Source organism: Lobosporangium transversale, assembly GCF_002105155.1.
Source record: "Lobosporangium transversale strain NRRL 3116 chromosome Unknown BCR41scaffold_97, whole genome shotgun sequence".
Lineage (NCBI taxonomy): Eukaryota > Fungi > Mortierellomycota > Mortierellomycetes > Mortierellales > Mortierellaceae > Lobosporangium > Lobosporangium transversale.
Genome location: NW_019029075.1, coordinates 5,620 through 21,714, shown reverse-complemented (window position 1 = coordinate 21,714; position 16,095 = coordinate 5,620). Strand labels below are relative to the sequence as shown.

The 16,095-nt window shown below is 42.3% G+C and overlaps 1 protein-coding gene across 1 annotated transcript; it reads right to left on the bottom strand.

The window, feature by feature from the left end:
- Positions 1–2,426: 2,426 nt before the first annotated feature.
- On the bottom strand, positions 2,427–5,274 carry BCR41DRAFT_365729 (P-loop containing nucleoside triphosphate hydrolase protein). The gene is made up of 6 exons (XM_022026184.1): positions 4,929–5,274; positions 4,681–4,701; positions 4,510–4,542; positions 4,166–4,397; positions 3,626–4,093; positions 2,427–3,546 (listed from the first exon to the last, which is right to left on the bottom strand). The coding sequence occupies exons 1-6, from the start codon at positions 5,245–5,247 to the stop codon at positions 2,532–2,534; spliced, it is 2,088 nt and encodes a 695-aa protein (XP_021875141.1). The 5' UTR covers positions 5,248–5,274; the 3' UTR covers positions 2,427–2,531.
- Positions 5,275–16,095: the final 10,821 nt, after the last annotated feature.

Sequence of the window (16,095 nt, the reverse complement as noted above, 5' to 3'; positions counted from 1 at the left end):
AGGGAATTGAGTATTTTGATGACGACACAGACGTATCATCCTGGTTAAGAGCTATGAACGCTCTGTACGATGTTTCCAATGTAAATGACCATTATTTTTCAATTAAAGTGGCCCTACATATGGAAAAGGTTGCGCGAGATTGGAGTATTCGTCACATTGAAGACCTCAAACAACAGGGTACATTGACTTGGCCCATTTTTGCTCAACATTTCAATGAACAATTTGCGAAGATCGACGATGAATTCGAGTTACGATACAAGTACGATCATCTGTCTATGAAACCGAATGCAGATGTAATGGATTTTGTACATACCTTTGAAGCTGCCTATTATCCATTACGTGACAAGATTCCAGAATCGGAGAAAGTCTGGAATTTCCAGAGAATCTCTGATCCATGGCTACAGAAGAAGTTAATTAAGGCACAAGTCAAGTCATGGAATGATACCTTGGCTGTTTGTCGTGCCGAGTCTTATACTTGGAGCTCTACAAGACTCATTAGCTCCTCTTTATCAAATCACAGATCTCATTCTCCACCGCAATACCACCCACGAAATCATGACTTCGTAAGACAATCTTCATCTTACCGACAGCAAAACTTTCAATCAAACCAAAATCATAACGACAATAATCATCATCAAAATAGCAATGATAACCATCATCGAAACAACAATCATCGAAATAACAATCATCACAATAATGATCAACATCACACTTCAGATTCCAGCCAGTGCTCCTATTCGATTCGAACGGATTGAATTCGAATAGCTTCGAATTCGAATAAGCCATATCCTGGTTCGATTCGAATGGTTCGAATGGTTCGAATAGGACCTCTGGTTACGCGTAGCGAAAGTATGGTCCTTGTACTTTACACCCAATCAAGAAAAAAAAAAAAAAAAAAAAAAAAAAGTTTAAAATTATCATCTACCATTGTGCCAATAGTCCGAATAAATCGAAGACTCGAATCATTCGAACCATTCGTATAGCATTCGAATTTTGTTGTCTAATCGAATTCGAATCGAATTTGAGCTTACCTCATTCGAATCGAATTCGATATCAGTGAAATTCGATTCGAATAGGAGCACTGGTAAGTACGCTAGATACTGTGCCAAAAATCCCCAATACATCCGGAACTAAGAAACGGCAATGGCAGTGTTATTAGATTTAAGTTTCTTTAATAAAAAAAAAGAATGCAAAAGAAAAATTCAAGCCAAATTAAGGTTTCTCCCACAAAATCTCACTCAAATTTCACACGCAACCATCAATGAAGCTACTAGAATGCTTATAACTATCCTTCTAGGGAAGATGACACCATGCCGATGAAATGTACAATAGAGGACAGCGATGCGCACCAGATATAATAAGAATGGAAAGGATCCGTTCAGTATTATAGAGATAGCACCCAAAATTGTGATTTTAATGACTGGGCAGGCTTTAAGCATGAGTAGCTCCTGCTAGATTGCTAGGAAGCAGCCGCTCTCGGGACGGCCAATGAAAGAGCTTATTAGCTTTGATTTAAAACTATTCTTAAGGAGATCCATTTAGTATCCATGGAGTAGCACCTGTGTAAAGTATGTCAAACAAAGAAAAAACTAAGATTATCCCATTTTTAACACACTCAATGGACCATTGCGTCAGAATCTTGAGTGATAGAGACTAGTCAAAGCAGATAACAGTTCTCCTAGCCTACAGCTATGATATGAGCCTTGCTTTTCGGTATTCCATTCAGCGGTTCTTGAGTAAATGAGCATAGAGTATCAAAAAATCGCTTTTTTCCTCGACCTTCTCGCTTTTCCTTTAAGAAAACTACTTTTTCTGACTATGTAACTAGTAGTGATTTTACCACCGTTGGATTCCAAATTGAAAAATACATATATCTTGATGGTTCCATTGCTTTTGGGTATATCTGTGTTGCGCTCCATCGTCTTTGCCAACTTTTACAAAACTAATTTTGAAATGGTTGTCTAGATTGGTCACATACTCTGTCTTGTTGCATTTATCACTTAACTACGGATATTAACTTTCGCCAGAAAACGTAAAACCATCTCTTAAAAGTTGCGCTCCAGTACCAGCTACCGGCCCCATGTCGATATAACCCAATCGGGTCTGAAACGAGCGACTTTACCTATAGCACTATGGATATCTACATATCTTTTCATTTACATAAATACATCTTAACGAAATATGCTCAAAAAATAATATATTGTCATGTGATATGTAATGGAATTAAGTTCAAAAGCAAACATTTATTTCCTCTAGTCTCAGATCTAAGGGGACTCGGAGAAATGTTAAATAAATAAGAGAAACTTTATTTTTACTTAGCGAAAACAATTAAAAACGATGTATATAAATATAGATTAAGGTATAGATACATAAAGTAAATTGTTTGTCATTAATGAAGAGAGAATGTTTTAATGCAATCAATGCGAAATATACAAAGTAACAGCTATGTGAACAGATCTGCAAAATTATAAAGCCTATGTCAACAAAATGGGACGTCCTTACAATGTTGGGTAAAAAAAATGGAATTGCTGTTAGACAGTCAACAGCTCATTTTCAATTCTTTGAGTATTGCCACTACTGTCCTTCCGGCGAGCACTCATCCGCACTGTATTAAAATCCCCATCGTGCCAGAAATGCACCAAATTCACCCCTTGGTCCAGTTCCGCGTCGGTTTGCCAGTATGGGTGCTTAAAATAGTCGTCCTCACAGGTAAAATGAACAACCCAAGCTTCTTCTGCTGAGAGTAAACGTTTGTAAGTTGACGTCTTGCTGATATGGTCCTTAATAGAAGATTGACTTCCTGTAGCCAAAAGCTCGATAACAACCGTCGGCTCTCCTGCTTTCTTGATGACAATATCACTATATTTGTGGTCCTCAAGCTCACGGAGGTGCCACTGGCCAATGATCTCATATTTTTTTGTTTTGTTTAGCCAGTTGGTGAGAACTCTCATCAATTCCGTGCCATAGACGCTTTCTCGAGGGACACTGGCGTTGTATCTACCCATAGCCTTAACTGTTTTCCCCGATCTTTTGTATGATCGACTTCCCGCCTGCATAATCAAGTTTTTATCGAAAAATCGAAGAGCAATCTTCATAGTCTCCAGAATATTCAATAATTCTTCTTGACCTTCCTTTGGAGGTGACTCCGAAGGAGCGTTGGGATATTTTGATGGAATAATATATCTCCTCACAAACGAGTCAATGAATGCTGAGGCCATACGGTAGTTACTGCCATCAAGTCTTATCAGCACCCCTTCTGCAGTTAGGAAGTCTGCCAATCTCTGTTGTTCCATGTCTGTGATAGATATATCGCCGAGATACCCAATAAAATCTGTTCGGAGAAGATTAACAGCATCTGTAGCTGATTCACTCAAAAGTGAATCAACCATCCTTCTAAAAGTATGGTACGAAAACATCCTCTCATTTTGATTGTGTGTGGAGAAGACCTGCCATGTATCGTAATCGAGACAATTCGTCGAGTCGTTGACTTTCGAGCGAAGATCCTCATGAATGGAGCGTCCACAAAGACAAATCATTCCTGGATGACTATTGACATTGAGCACAGTTCATTGTATTAGAATGGCACATCAACTCGTGGAGAGTTAACTAAGCTTAAAAAACATACCCATTTGACTTCGAGTGTAAGTCTCGAATAATCTCATCATCTATTTTAATCATCTCATCCTTCGCATAGTCATTAAAGAGCTGCTGCGTTTGATCAAGAGTGAAATACGGGTTCCTGTGAATCTCACTGATATTGAAAGGAGATACACGTTGATTTGTTGAGCTCAAGTCTTGAAGGCTAAAAGTCCCGCATACAACAATACTGTCAATGGCGTATAAATGGTTGTTCTGTCGGATTGCTCGAAACGCCTGTAAGCATTGGTTGCGGATCTCGTCGCTTGCGTTAAACAGTAAATCAAACTCGTCAACCAAGATGACAATCTTCTCGTCCTTGAATTTAGTTCGACCGAAAGCATCGAGAAAATCAGCTTGGGTTGTAATGTCATCGACTTTATAGTTGCGGCGAAGAGCTTTTCCAAAAATTCTCCAGAAATCAGACTCATCATTGATAACTTCCTCAAATGAAACTCTAGATAGAAGGAATGAGCGTAAGAGTATGTACAACATCAGAGACAAATTCAAAAGATGAGGGTAAACTTACATAAAACAACGGTATCCACTTTCAGTTAGTTGAGTTATAAGTCCATTCAACCTTGTTGTCTTTCCAGATGCACGTGCACCAATGAGCATTGCTAACTCGTGATTTGTAACAGCATTCAAAATTCTCCTGTTCACGTCATGCTTCGCAGTGTCAACATAATAGACTGATTTTATATCAATGAATCGGATCGCTCCATTAACAGTCCATCTCTTCTTTTTCAAAACTGGCGATACTAGAAGAAAAAAAAAAAAAAAAAAAAAAAAAAAAACAGCAAGACCTGTCAGAAGAGAAAAATAAAGAATCGGTTTCCAATCCTTAAGGGAGAATTAGCTTACATAAGTCACATAAGTCATCGGCCCTCCTTTTTTTCTCCGAGTCTGTTGGTAAAGGAAGCAATGATAGAAATTGGCAAGAAAAAAAGAAAAAGAAAAAGCATCAGAGGTAGCCGTCAAGCACATGTGCGATGATTAACCTTTTGAAAAAAGAAGAGAACCAATTAAACAAATGAGTCTTACTCGAAGTGGAAGTAGACGGATCTATACCGCAATAATGCAAAACCAAAAATAAAAAAAGATGGATCATTAGACATAATCAATGATTAGAACAAGCGTCACCACATGGCAAGTAATTAAATGCTTGCATGCCGCAGTAGCAAGCAATTAGAATTTAAATAAGCTCAAAATGGAAGCAGCAATCAAAAAGACGCAATTGCAGACTATGATGTCATACACAAAAGTTTGAGAACAAATAGCCAATCCCTTACCTTCCAATGGCCGCTGAATAATGACGTTGATAGTCTCCTCAGGCAGAGGCGATGTGCCAAATATCTTTGAGATCTTGCTTGTTGCTCTGGTGAGTAGCTCCTTTGATTCAATATTGGCGAGATTGATTGTAGCGCCCTCATCAGGAACAGAGACGTGGAAGAGATTCAATTTGTCGGCAGGAATGTAGTCGAATTCAGGTTCTTTTTCCTTCTTGATTGCTTTTTTGAGAGCAGCAATTGAGTCATCAGCATCCAATTGGACTTCAAATGCGGAAGAGTCGCCGTCGAGAATACAAAAGAGCTTAATTTTTTGAGTCATCTTGGTTTAATTGCGTACTGAAAAAAAAAAAAAAAAAAAAAAAAAAGTAATTGACAGTAAATCAGCAAGAGCGAATTTGATTAAAGTGAACTGAGCAAGAATGTTGGCGTTAATGTGAAGATTGAAAGAGAAATGCTTAGAGGAAGAGGGATGAAAGAAAGAAAAGATGGATGTGTGAGAAAAAAAAAAGAGATGTGCTCACTAAAAATAAAATTACGTACACACGTTTTTATTCCCATCATCCATCATACAATTATATGTAATACATACATTTTCCTCTCTATTGCTTGATTATCCTTCAGAATCTTTGTTTTCGCACCTTAACTACACGTTAAACATTTAATTCAAGGTTACATCTATTTTTTTTATCTCTTTCTTTACATCTTTAATTTTTGCTCCTCCATGTGCACCTCTTTCTCTCTCTCTAGACACCTCTTACTCTCTCTTTCCTCGCTTATTTTGTCCATTATTTTTTTATTTTCCTCACCAATTTTTTTCACTTTTATCTCTCAGCACACATTCCCTGCCCATTTTTTATTTCATTCTCTGTGCACCTATTTCTCTCTCTCGCTCTCTTTGCACAGCTTTTTCTCATTCTGTGAATCAATCATTTCAATTTACTTTCGCACACCGATTTCCTTTCCTTATACGCACCCATTTTCCTTTCCTTATACGCACCCATTTTCCCTGCTCACTGATTTTTCCTTCGCTTCCTCTGTTCTAGTTTTCCTCACTCAGTACACACCTAATTTCCTCCCATTTGTATTTTCCTTTCATTGCGTTCCAGTGCTCCTAATCGGTACATTCGATTCAATACACCTTCGAACCGAAATCGAATTGACCAAGGTAAGGTTCATATCGCATCGAAACCGAATGAATATATATTGTCGAAACCGAATCGAATGTATCGAATATTCGATGCATTCGGTAAACCGAATCATTCGGTGCCTCGATTGTACCGATTCAATTCATTTGATATACCGAATCATTCGGTACATTGATAAACCGATTAAAATCTTTATAAATTTTTTCTCACGGCACTCTTAATCAAAATGTGGATTTAAATCGTGGATTAAGAAAAATATTACCATGAAGATAAGGTTAAAACACATGTTTATAGAAAATAAAGCCTAACAACGAGTGCGAGATATCTGGTGCGTTATACTTAAATACTCAACTGCGGCATCAGGACAACAAATGTGTTTGCATTCGCTTCATTTCGCCTCATTTCCTTTCCTTTTCCTTTTTTTTTTTTTTTTTTTCTCTCTTTTCCTTTTCATGCATTACTCAATTCAGCCCAAAACATCTCTTAAAATGAGTAAACGACGTCGTCGAATTATCGAGGAGGAAGAAGAAGAAGTATATATTGATTACATTTGCCATATTACTTTGTATTAAGAAAAGAAGGAAAAAACTTAACCTTAATGTTTAAATTAATACCTCCATTGCAATTTTATCATACATGAACTTAAGGTTTATGACGTTGGTAACACTTCTATGTCTGCCAGCTTTGACGCACCTGACAACGATATGGCGGGAAAACCTTTGGTTCATCGAATATGTCAACTTCAGGGGTCATCCAGCATCTGTGGCGAGTACATCATGCAAAGTTTTAACCTAATTGATATAGCTTACTATGTATATGGAACCAAAGTTCAATAGGACAAAGAGAGGGGTCTTTATTTCTGGACAGACGACATCTTATATACTATAAGATATCGTCTGCCCCACGTGAGTGGTAAATTAAATCATCGTATACGCTATATGGGTCTATATGGTGCACATCACATCACTAAAGATAGCAATGCCAATGATGGCAGTCTCTCCAAGCAAGGCCCGATGGACAAGATGCTTAATTCAATTTCTCAGCCAAAAGTATTTGACCCTACGAAATTTGACGAATTGCTTGTCCGATTCGTTATCACAACAAAGCAGCCATTTACGATTGTCAAAAGCACTGCTCTCCAGGAGCTTCTAGTCCATGCTACAATGGCTACAGCATCTCAAGTAAAGCTACCGTCTGATGACACCTTGGCAACCAAGGTAAAACTATTATTACTATGATTATGATTATGATTATGATTATTATTACTCTTCAATTATTATTTTTTTTTTTATAACAAACATCAACCAAACACTGACAAAAAGATGGATTAAAAATAGGCTAAGCTAAAATACCAATACATGGAGCATCAAGTCATAAGCTTATTTGAGGATATTAACAAGGTATCACTGACCGTTGATGGCTGGACAAGCCCTTTCCAAGACAACTTCCTGGGGGTAACAGCTCACTGGATTGATCATGACTGGCGCCAACAAGAGCTGGTCATTGGATTTGAGCCATTGTATGGAGCGCATACAGGTGAGAACTTAGCGGAATCTCTGGCTAAGGTCATCGATCGATTTAAAATTGGTGACAAGCTTCTAAGTATCACCACCGACAATGCGTCAGATATGTCCAAAATGATCCGAGAGCTTGAAAAGCATCCCAAGGCAGTAGAATGGTAATTCTCAGTCACTTTCAATAATGCTAGCGCATCTAGTAATGAGTTATCTCTAACGCTTCTCTTAAAAAAAATAAAAATAAATAAAAATAAAAAACATTAGGCCGCTCAAGGATGGCTTATACCATGTGCCATGCCTTGGACACATCATTAATCTGGCAGTTCAGGCGATTTTGGGCCCAAGTGGTTTGAATGACTTGGCTCCTGAAAATGACAGTCTGTCACGAACAGCAAGCAATGTCTAGCTCATGAATTGATGAATGACTTTTGTCTGATTCGAATCTGAAAAAGATCACGTGTGCTTGATTAATTTGTTCCGCTCATTTCCTTCACTCATTCCTCCATGCATAGTTTGCCTGTCAAGCCAAGTCGCGTCTCCTAGTTTTCTAGCTCCGTGAATAGCTCCAAGGATTCTAGAAGAGCTATAAACCAATAACCAAGGCTTATAGTGCCAAGGAACCTTGAAATAAGATTGCACCAGATATCTTCCTCGGATCCTGTGTATTAAGTTAACTCAACACTTGGAGTTCCGCATATGGTAAAAGTCCTTAGGAAATATTTGAGTAAGCTTTATTTAGAGTTCTTGAAGCGCGTCTCCGCTTCAGTCAAACAAGTATAAATATGAGAGATTTGTAACATAGTAAACCTCAGTCTGCAATAAAACTATTCGTGAATCCATTCTAGTTCTCAGCTCATTATCATTCTTGTTATTCATTCACTTACCTTTCCTTGCAAACCCTTTGTCAGTCCTTGACATTGCAGACTCCACAAATTCTTGCTCTGCCCACTCTTATCCTAAGCAAATTATATTTTTCCCTTGTTAACCCAATCTCACAATCATGTCCCAGAACCCCCATCCTGAAATCTATACACCACGAGCCCTAGAAGAACTTGCCCAAGATCCTAATGTAGACCCCCGTCAAGTCTTGGCTCATCTCCAGTCCCATGCTGAAGCCGTTAGCGGAATGCAGCAGCAAATCCAGAATATCCGAGATGTAGTGAACCAACAGCACGCCCAACTGAACAGTAATCCTGACCCCGCAGGGCTAATCACCCTACGTAGCGCCATCGAGACCCTTGCATCCCAGCATCAAGAACAGAGAAATATGCAGCGCTCCTTCGAAAGAGATATGCAGTCTATTCTGAGCCGACTTGCAAATCGAGCCACAGCTCCTACGCCACGTACTGCTATCCCGCAACCCCTCACTACCAAGTTTAAGGGAAACAGCGATGAGCTGTCCCTCTCAGATTTTCGTGCTCGTCTACAAATTGTCTTCGCACGTTTTCCTGACGCCCTATCCAACGACGAAGAAAAGATTAACTACTCCCTGCAGTGCCTAGATGGTGACGCATCTCGGCACTTTGCTCCGTACATCAATGGAGAAATCGAAGATGACTCCGGAGTCCTGACTTCCTACGAAGTATTTATCGAGACATTAGAAGAATTTTTCGGAGACCATCTCGAGCAGGAAGATGTTGAACATCAACTATCCTGCATCCGTCAATCCGGTTCGATGATCGAATATGTAACAGAGTTTCGCCGCCTCGCCGCCCGCAGTGGCTGGAACGACCGAGCCCTCAAGGCCCGTTTCAAGAAAGGTCTATCAAGTGAAATCCATGGCCTGCTCTTGCCACAGTGGTCTAAGTTCAAGACCGTACATGAGGTGCAGACCGCGGCAATCGACGCCTATAGAAATCTGTCATCACATCGTCGCCAGCGGCCCCGCTTCGAGTCTTTCAAGCATCAGACACCACCAGCCCGACGTCCCCCACCAGTGAGCACCACTACTCTGGCCCCAGCGGCTCCATCTATGGCAATGGATGTAGATGCCATGCGTGCCCGACGTCTCACACCCGAAGAGAAAAAGCGCCGCAGAGATATGGGTCTTTGCCTGTATTGCGGTGGCGCTAACCACATCGCCTTGAATTGCCCTACCAAGAAGACAATCCATGCATCCGTTCTAGAAGCCGAGTCGGGAAACGAATCTGCCTAGGCTCCGACGAGGAATGGATCCTAGGAAATATGCTCACTACTTCCTCGCCCTCAAGACCTAGAATCTGCCTCTTAGTTAATATAACCTTGTCCCTGCCTAGTCAGCCCCCTGTCCAAACCAAAGCTCTCATCGACTCTGGGGCGCAAGCTTCTTTCATCGATGTGAGCCTCGTCACGAAACATAACCTCATCACTGTCCCCTTGTCCACTCCCCTTCGTCTCAACATGGCTGATGGTCAGGCCAGCCTTCACGGCCTTGTCACTCACCATGCCCCTGTCTCCCTAGCCATAGAAAATCATCGTGAAAATTTGTCATTGAACGTCACTAGTATCCAGCACCCAGTCATCCTTGGTATCGATTGGCTTGAAAAGCACAACCCTGCCATAAACTGGAAAAGGCGACTAGTTTCTTTCTCTGATGACTTCTGCAATAAAACCTGTTTTGAACAGTATCCTGTCGTGTCTTGTGAAACAATCTTGTCTAGCTTTCTTGCTTCTAGTTTCGTCCCTAGTCTTGCTCCTAGTCTTGATCTTGAAAATAATATATCTGTTAATGATTATTATCTCTGTCAATTACTCTCAGAATACCTTGAGGACCTATGTCCTACCCAGTCCTTGATCTCTGTTCCTGACCTCTCTTGTTTCTCCCTATCCCTGAATTCCAGCACTTCTGAGCCTTGCCCTGTAACACTCTCTGAATCTTTGCCCTGTAACACTCTCTGAATCTTTGCCCCCAACCTATTCTGAGTTCACACCACTTTTCAAAGAGAAAGAACTTGGAACTCTGCCTCCTCATAGACCCTTTGACCATGCTATCTCTCTTGAGCCTGATTCCAAAATTCCATTTGGCCCCTTGTATACTTTGTCACATACTGAGCTCGAAGCCCTTAAAGAATACCTTGATGATAATCTGAAAAGAGGATTTATCCGACGGTCAGAATCCCCTGCCGGCGCTCCTGTCCTATTTGTTCCAAAAAAAGATGGCAAACTCAGACTTTGTGTAGATTATCGAGCCCTCAATAAAATAACAATCAAGAACCGCTGCCCCCTGCCCTTAATATCAGAGACCTTGGACCGACTACGGTTAGCACTCATCTTCACCAAGTTAGACCTCAAGGGCGCTTACAATCTTGTTCGTATAGCTAAGGGTGACGAATGGAAAACCGCCTTTCGCACTCGGTATGGCCATTTCGAGTACCTTGTGATGCCTTTCGGGCTCACCAATGCCCCAGCCACCTTCCAAGCCTTTCTCAACGAGGTCCTTCGTAGCTGCCTTGATACCTTCGTCGTCATCTATTTGGACGATATCCTGATTTATTCCAACAACGAGGAGGAACACGTCCACCATGTGCGTAAGGTCTTGCAATTACTTATGGATGCTGACCTCCAAGTCAATTTGGAAAAATGCCAGTTTCATGTTACCACCGTTGAGTTTCTCGGTTACGTGATCTCTCCTACTGGCATCTCCATGGACCCTGCCAAGGTTAAGGCTATCACATCATGGCCTACCCCTGCATCTGTGCGCGACATCCAAGTGTTCTTGGGCTTTGCCAACTTCTATCGTCGCTTCATCAAGAATTTCTCCAATGTAGTTTCGCCTATCACAAGCCTCCTTAAAAAAGATGTGCCCTTTGTCTGGGGTCCTCCTGCTCAAAAGGCTTTTGACGAGCTTCGAAGGGTTTTCACAACCGAACCAGTCCTGTCTCACTACAACCCAGAAAAACCATGCTTTCTCGAGCCCGATGCTTCAAAGCACGCTTTGGGCGCTGTCTGTAGCCAGGCGGACGACAAAGGAGTGTTGCGGCCTCTTGCCTACTATTCTCGCTCTCTGACACCCCCTGAGCGAAACTACCATGTCCATGATACTGAACTCCTAGCCGCTGTAGAGGGTCTGGAACAATTCCGCCACTACTTCGCGTACTCTCACTTCCCTGCCACCATCCTAACTGATCATAAGAACCTCGAGTACTTTTCTGAAAAACGTTCCCTAAGTTCTCGTCAAGTACGCTACGCCGAACGTCTATCCAAGTTCAAGTTCCGCGTGGTCTATCGCCCTGGCATTCTCAATGGTGCTGCTGATGCCCTCTCTCGCATGCACCCTCCTGAAGGGGAGGAAGACGCTGTCCATGACGCGATCCTGCCCAAACTAGAACCATGGGATACAAAATTATTAGCCGTAGCCACACATCAAGAATCAAGCAGTAACGACATCACTGCAAGAATCAAAGAATCCTACCCTCAAGACGAAACAACAGCTGCTATATTCCACAGCCTACACCAGAAGCCAGAGTCCTACCCAGAGCATGCTATCGAGGATGGTCTGCTATACCATAAGGGCCGCATCGTCGTGCCCGCCAATGACCGCATCAAGCTGGATATCCTTCGTCACTGTCATGACACCATCATCACGGGTCACTTTGGAGTTCATAAGACCTTCGAGCTTGTAGCACGAACCTATCATTGGCCAAAGATGCGTCAGTTCGTCAAGAAGTTTATCCTTACATGTGACATTTGTCAGCGCAATAAGACCACTCACCACAAGCCATATGGCTTATTACAATCCTTGCCTGTACCCGAGACACCATGGTCCTCCATTTCCATGGACTTTATCACTCAACTACCACCCTCTGAGGACAAGACTGCTATCCTAGTTGTCGTAGACAGATTCACCAAGATGGCGCACTTTATCCCATCAACAGACAATATCGACGCCGCAGGATTAGCCACTTTGTTCCTACATCGTATCGTAGCTGTCCATGGTCTCCCGGATGATATCATCACTGACCGTGGATCCCTGTTCACCGCACAATTCACTCGGGACTTCCTTCGGGGCCTAGGTGTGACTCAGAATCTTGCTACAGCATTCCATCAACAGACTGATGGTCAAACCGAAAGGACAAATGCTACTCTGGAACAATATCTACGTTGCTTTCTAAATTATCAGCAGGGCAACTGGGTTGGTCTGCTCCCTATGGCAGAATTCTGTTACAACAACACGGTCCACTCATCCACCAACCAGACGCCATTCTTCGCGCATCAAGGGTATCACCCAAAATTCAGTTTCGTAATCCCGAGGGTTGCTGCCAGTAGTCCTAGTGCTAAAAATCGTCTACAAGTTTTGAAAGACGTTCAAGAAGACCTTCAGTTTTATATTCGTGAAGCCCAAGAATCGCAAGAGCGTAATTACAACCAACATGCTCAGCCACAGCCATCATTCTCACCTGGTGACATGGTGTGGTTGTCAAGAACCAATATAAAGACTACCAGGCCCTCTGATAAACTCGACGCTAAACGACTTGGACCTTTCGAGATAGTTGAAGCCGTTGGAACGCGTTCGTTCCGACTTAAACTGCCAAAAGAACTTTCACGACTTCACCCTGTTTTCCATGTCTCTCTGCTCGAGCCCTACCATGCTAATTCCATCCCGGGTCGTGTCGCTCCGCCGCCTCCTGCGGTTGAGATCGATGGCGAAAACGAATACGAGGTCGAAGAAATCTTGTCATCAGAATTTAAGAATCGACGCTTCCGTTACCTAGTCAAGTGGATTGGTTATGATGAGCCTACCAAAGAACCTCCTAAGAATCTCGAGAATAGTCAGGACCTTGTTCATGACTTCCATGAACGCTACCCACACTTACCTCGGCCACCTGGGTATTCGCCGCGATCAGGAGATCGCTCATAAGAGGAGGGATTGTCACGAACAGCAAGCAATGTCTAGCTCATGAATTGATGAATGACTTTTGTCTGATTCGAATCTGAAAAAGATCACGTGTGCTTGATTAATTTGTTCCGCTCATTTCCTTCACTCATTCCTCCATGCATAGTTTGCCTGTCAAGCCAAGTCGCGTCTCCTAGTTTTCTAGCTCCGTGAATAGCTCCAAGGATTCTAGAAGAGCTATAAACCAATAACCAAGACTTATAGTGCCAAGGAACCTTGAAATAAGATTGCACCAGATATCTTCCTCGGATCCTGTGTATTAAGTTAACTCAACACTTGAAGTTCCGCATATGGTAAAAGTCCTTAGGAAATATTTGAGTAGGCTTTATTTAGAGTTCTTGAAGCGCGTCTCCGCTTCAGTCAAACAAGTATAAATATGATAGATTTGTAACATAGTAAACCTCAGTCTGCAATAAAACTATTCGTGAATCCATTCTAGTTCTCAGCTAATTATCATTCTTGTTATTCATTCACTTACCTTTCCTTGCAAACCCTTTGTCAGTCCTTGACATACTCCTTATTATGTGCATAGATCCTGGTGGCCGTCGCTATTGATATACCAACACTAGCAGCAGTTTCTCTAGTAGACATGCCTCCCATCATTAACCTCCTGGCTTCGTTGACTTTCCTTTGTGGAGTGGGTCTCATATTCTGTGAAGGTATAGTTAAGAGAGAGTTAAGCAAGTGTTCATAAAGGAAAGAGAGAAAAGTCCTTTTTTTACTGGCATTAAATGACGTCCAAAAGTTGTCATGGGCGACATTTTAGACCACATGTGAAACTGATTCAATGACCTGCATGAACAAAAATGTCATTAGCTATTCAAATGAGACAAGCTAATGTCACAACGCATCACTATGACGTAGAAGAGGACGGGAGCTTTATTAAACCAAAGTATGAGTGGTGTATGCATATACGGTTTCTAGGAATGAAAAAAAGAAATGCACATGGGAATGAATTATTGAATCAGTTTTGCATGATAGTGTATCACTCATACCACTTCGCAATTCAAACCACCACGCTCCTATTCGAACCATTCAAACCATTGGACTCTCGAACTATTCGAATAATTCGCGTCATTCGAACCATTCGAACCATTCGAATAATTCGCGTCATTCGAACCATTCGAACCATTCGAATCGAATAGGAGCACTGGACCCGCGCTTGTCTTGATGCCGTCTTTACAAACAACATGTCCTAGAAATTCAGCTTCTTCTTGCATAAACGAGCACTTGCTTAGTTCAGCATAGAGACGGTTCTTCCGGAGGAGGGAGAGTACGCTGCGAAGATGGGCCAGGTGTTCATTCTTATTCTTGGAGTAAACCAGGATGTCATCCAGGTAAAGTACTACACATTTATCCAACAATGGACTCAAAGCTTGTGACATCATGGTGGAGAACGAAGCAGGGGCATTAGTTAGACCAAATGGAACAACATTAAATTCATAGTGGCCATATCTGCAACGAAATGCAGTCTTATGAGTGTGTGCATCAAAAATCCGTTGTTGATGGTAACCTGACATCAAGTCTAGTTTCGAGAAATATTTAGCATTCCGAAAGCGGTCGATAAGCTCGTCGATGCGCGGAAGTGGATGACGGTTCTTTCGTGTGATTCTGTTCAAACCACGGTAATCGACACACATACGAAGTGACCCATCTTTCTTTTTGACGAAAAGGACGGGAGCGCCATAAGGTGATGTGCTAGGCTTAATAAATCCTTTAGCTAAGAGTTCATCCAACTGTTTACGCAGCTCGTCGAGTTCAGCGATGGAGAGACGGATCACAGGGCGAACAGGTGGATCTGCGTTGGGGTCTGTTTCAATCTTCATAGAGTCACCACGATCTGGCGGAAGACCTGCAGGAAGTGAGTCAGGAAAGACGTCAGGGAATTCAACTTGGATAATAGAAGCAATATCAGGGTGCATGTTGGTGGCGGTGTTTGGTGAGGATTGAGGGAATTTAACTGTGGCAAGATAAATCTCACTGCCCGGCTGTGCTGCGACAGTTTGGAAATGCATGTGGCTCATAAGTAATCCACGAGACTTAGCTGTAATAGAGTTAGCTTGGAATCCTCTACATGACCAGCGCACGGTATTGCCATGTGAAGTAAAGTGAAGATCATTGGTGCGCCAGTCAATGTAAGGGTTGATAGCGGTGAGCCAGGGCTTGCCAAGAATAAGGTCGTAGTGCTTGAGTGGATAGACGAGTGGATTAAGGGTGTCGGAGTAAGTGTCACGCTCAAGAGTGATGGAAGCAGTGTGTTGGGAGATGGAGCGGTCGCCGTTAGGAAGAATGATTGGAATGGGTGAACAGGACTGTAGAGGAATGGAGTGCTGCTTTTGGAATGAGGAGCTAATGACATTGCCCTCGGTACCGCCATCAATTAAGATTCTGGCAGGGCGACCATTGACAGCACCAAGGAATGTAAGTAGGGTGTGAGCTGCAATGTCCACTGTGAAAGACTGTAGTCGAACAGTCTTCTTACGTGAGCGGCGTAGTTGACTCTTGGTGGGCAGAGAGGGTGCTAGAATAGAGCGAGGCCCGAGTGGGTCCAGGTCCACTGTCTCGAACATTCTAGGCACCGTTGGGGGGGAAGATGACAGTGTGGCCGTGTGATCATTGGAATGTGGGTGAGG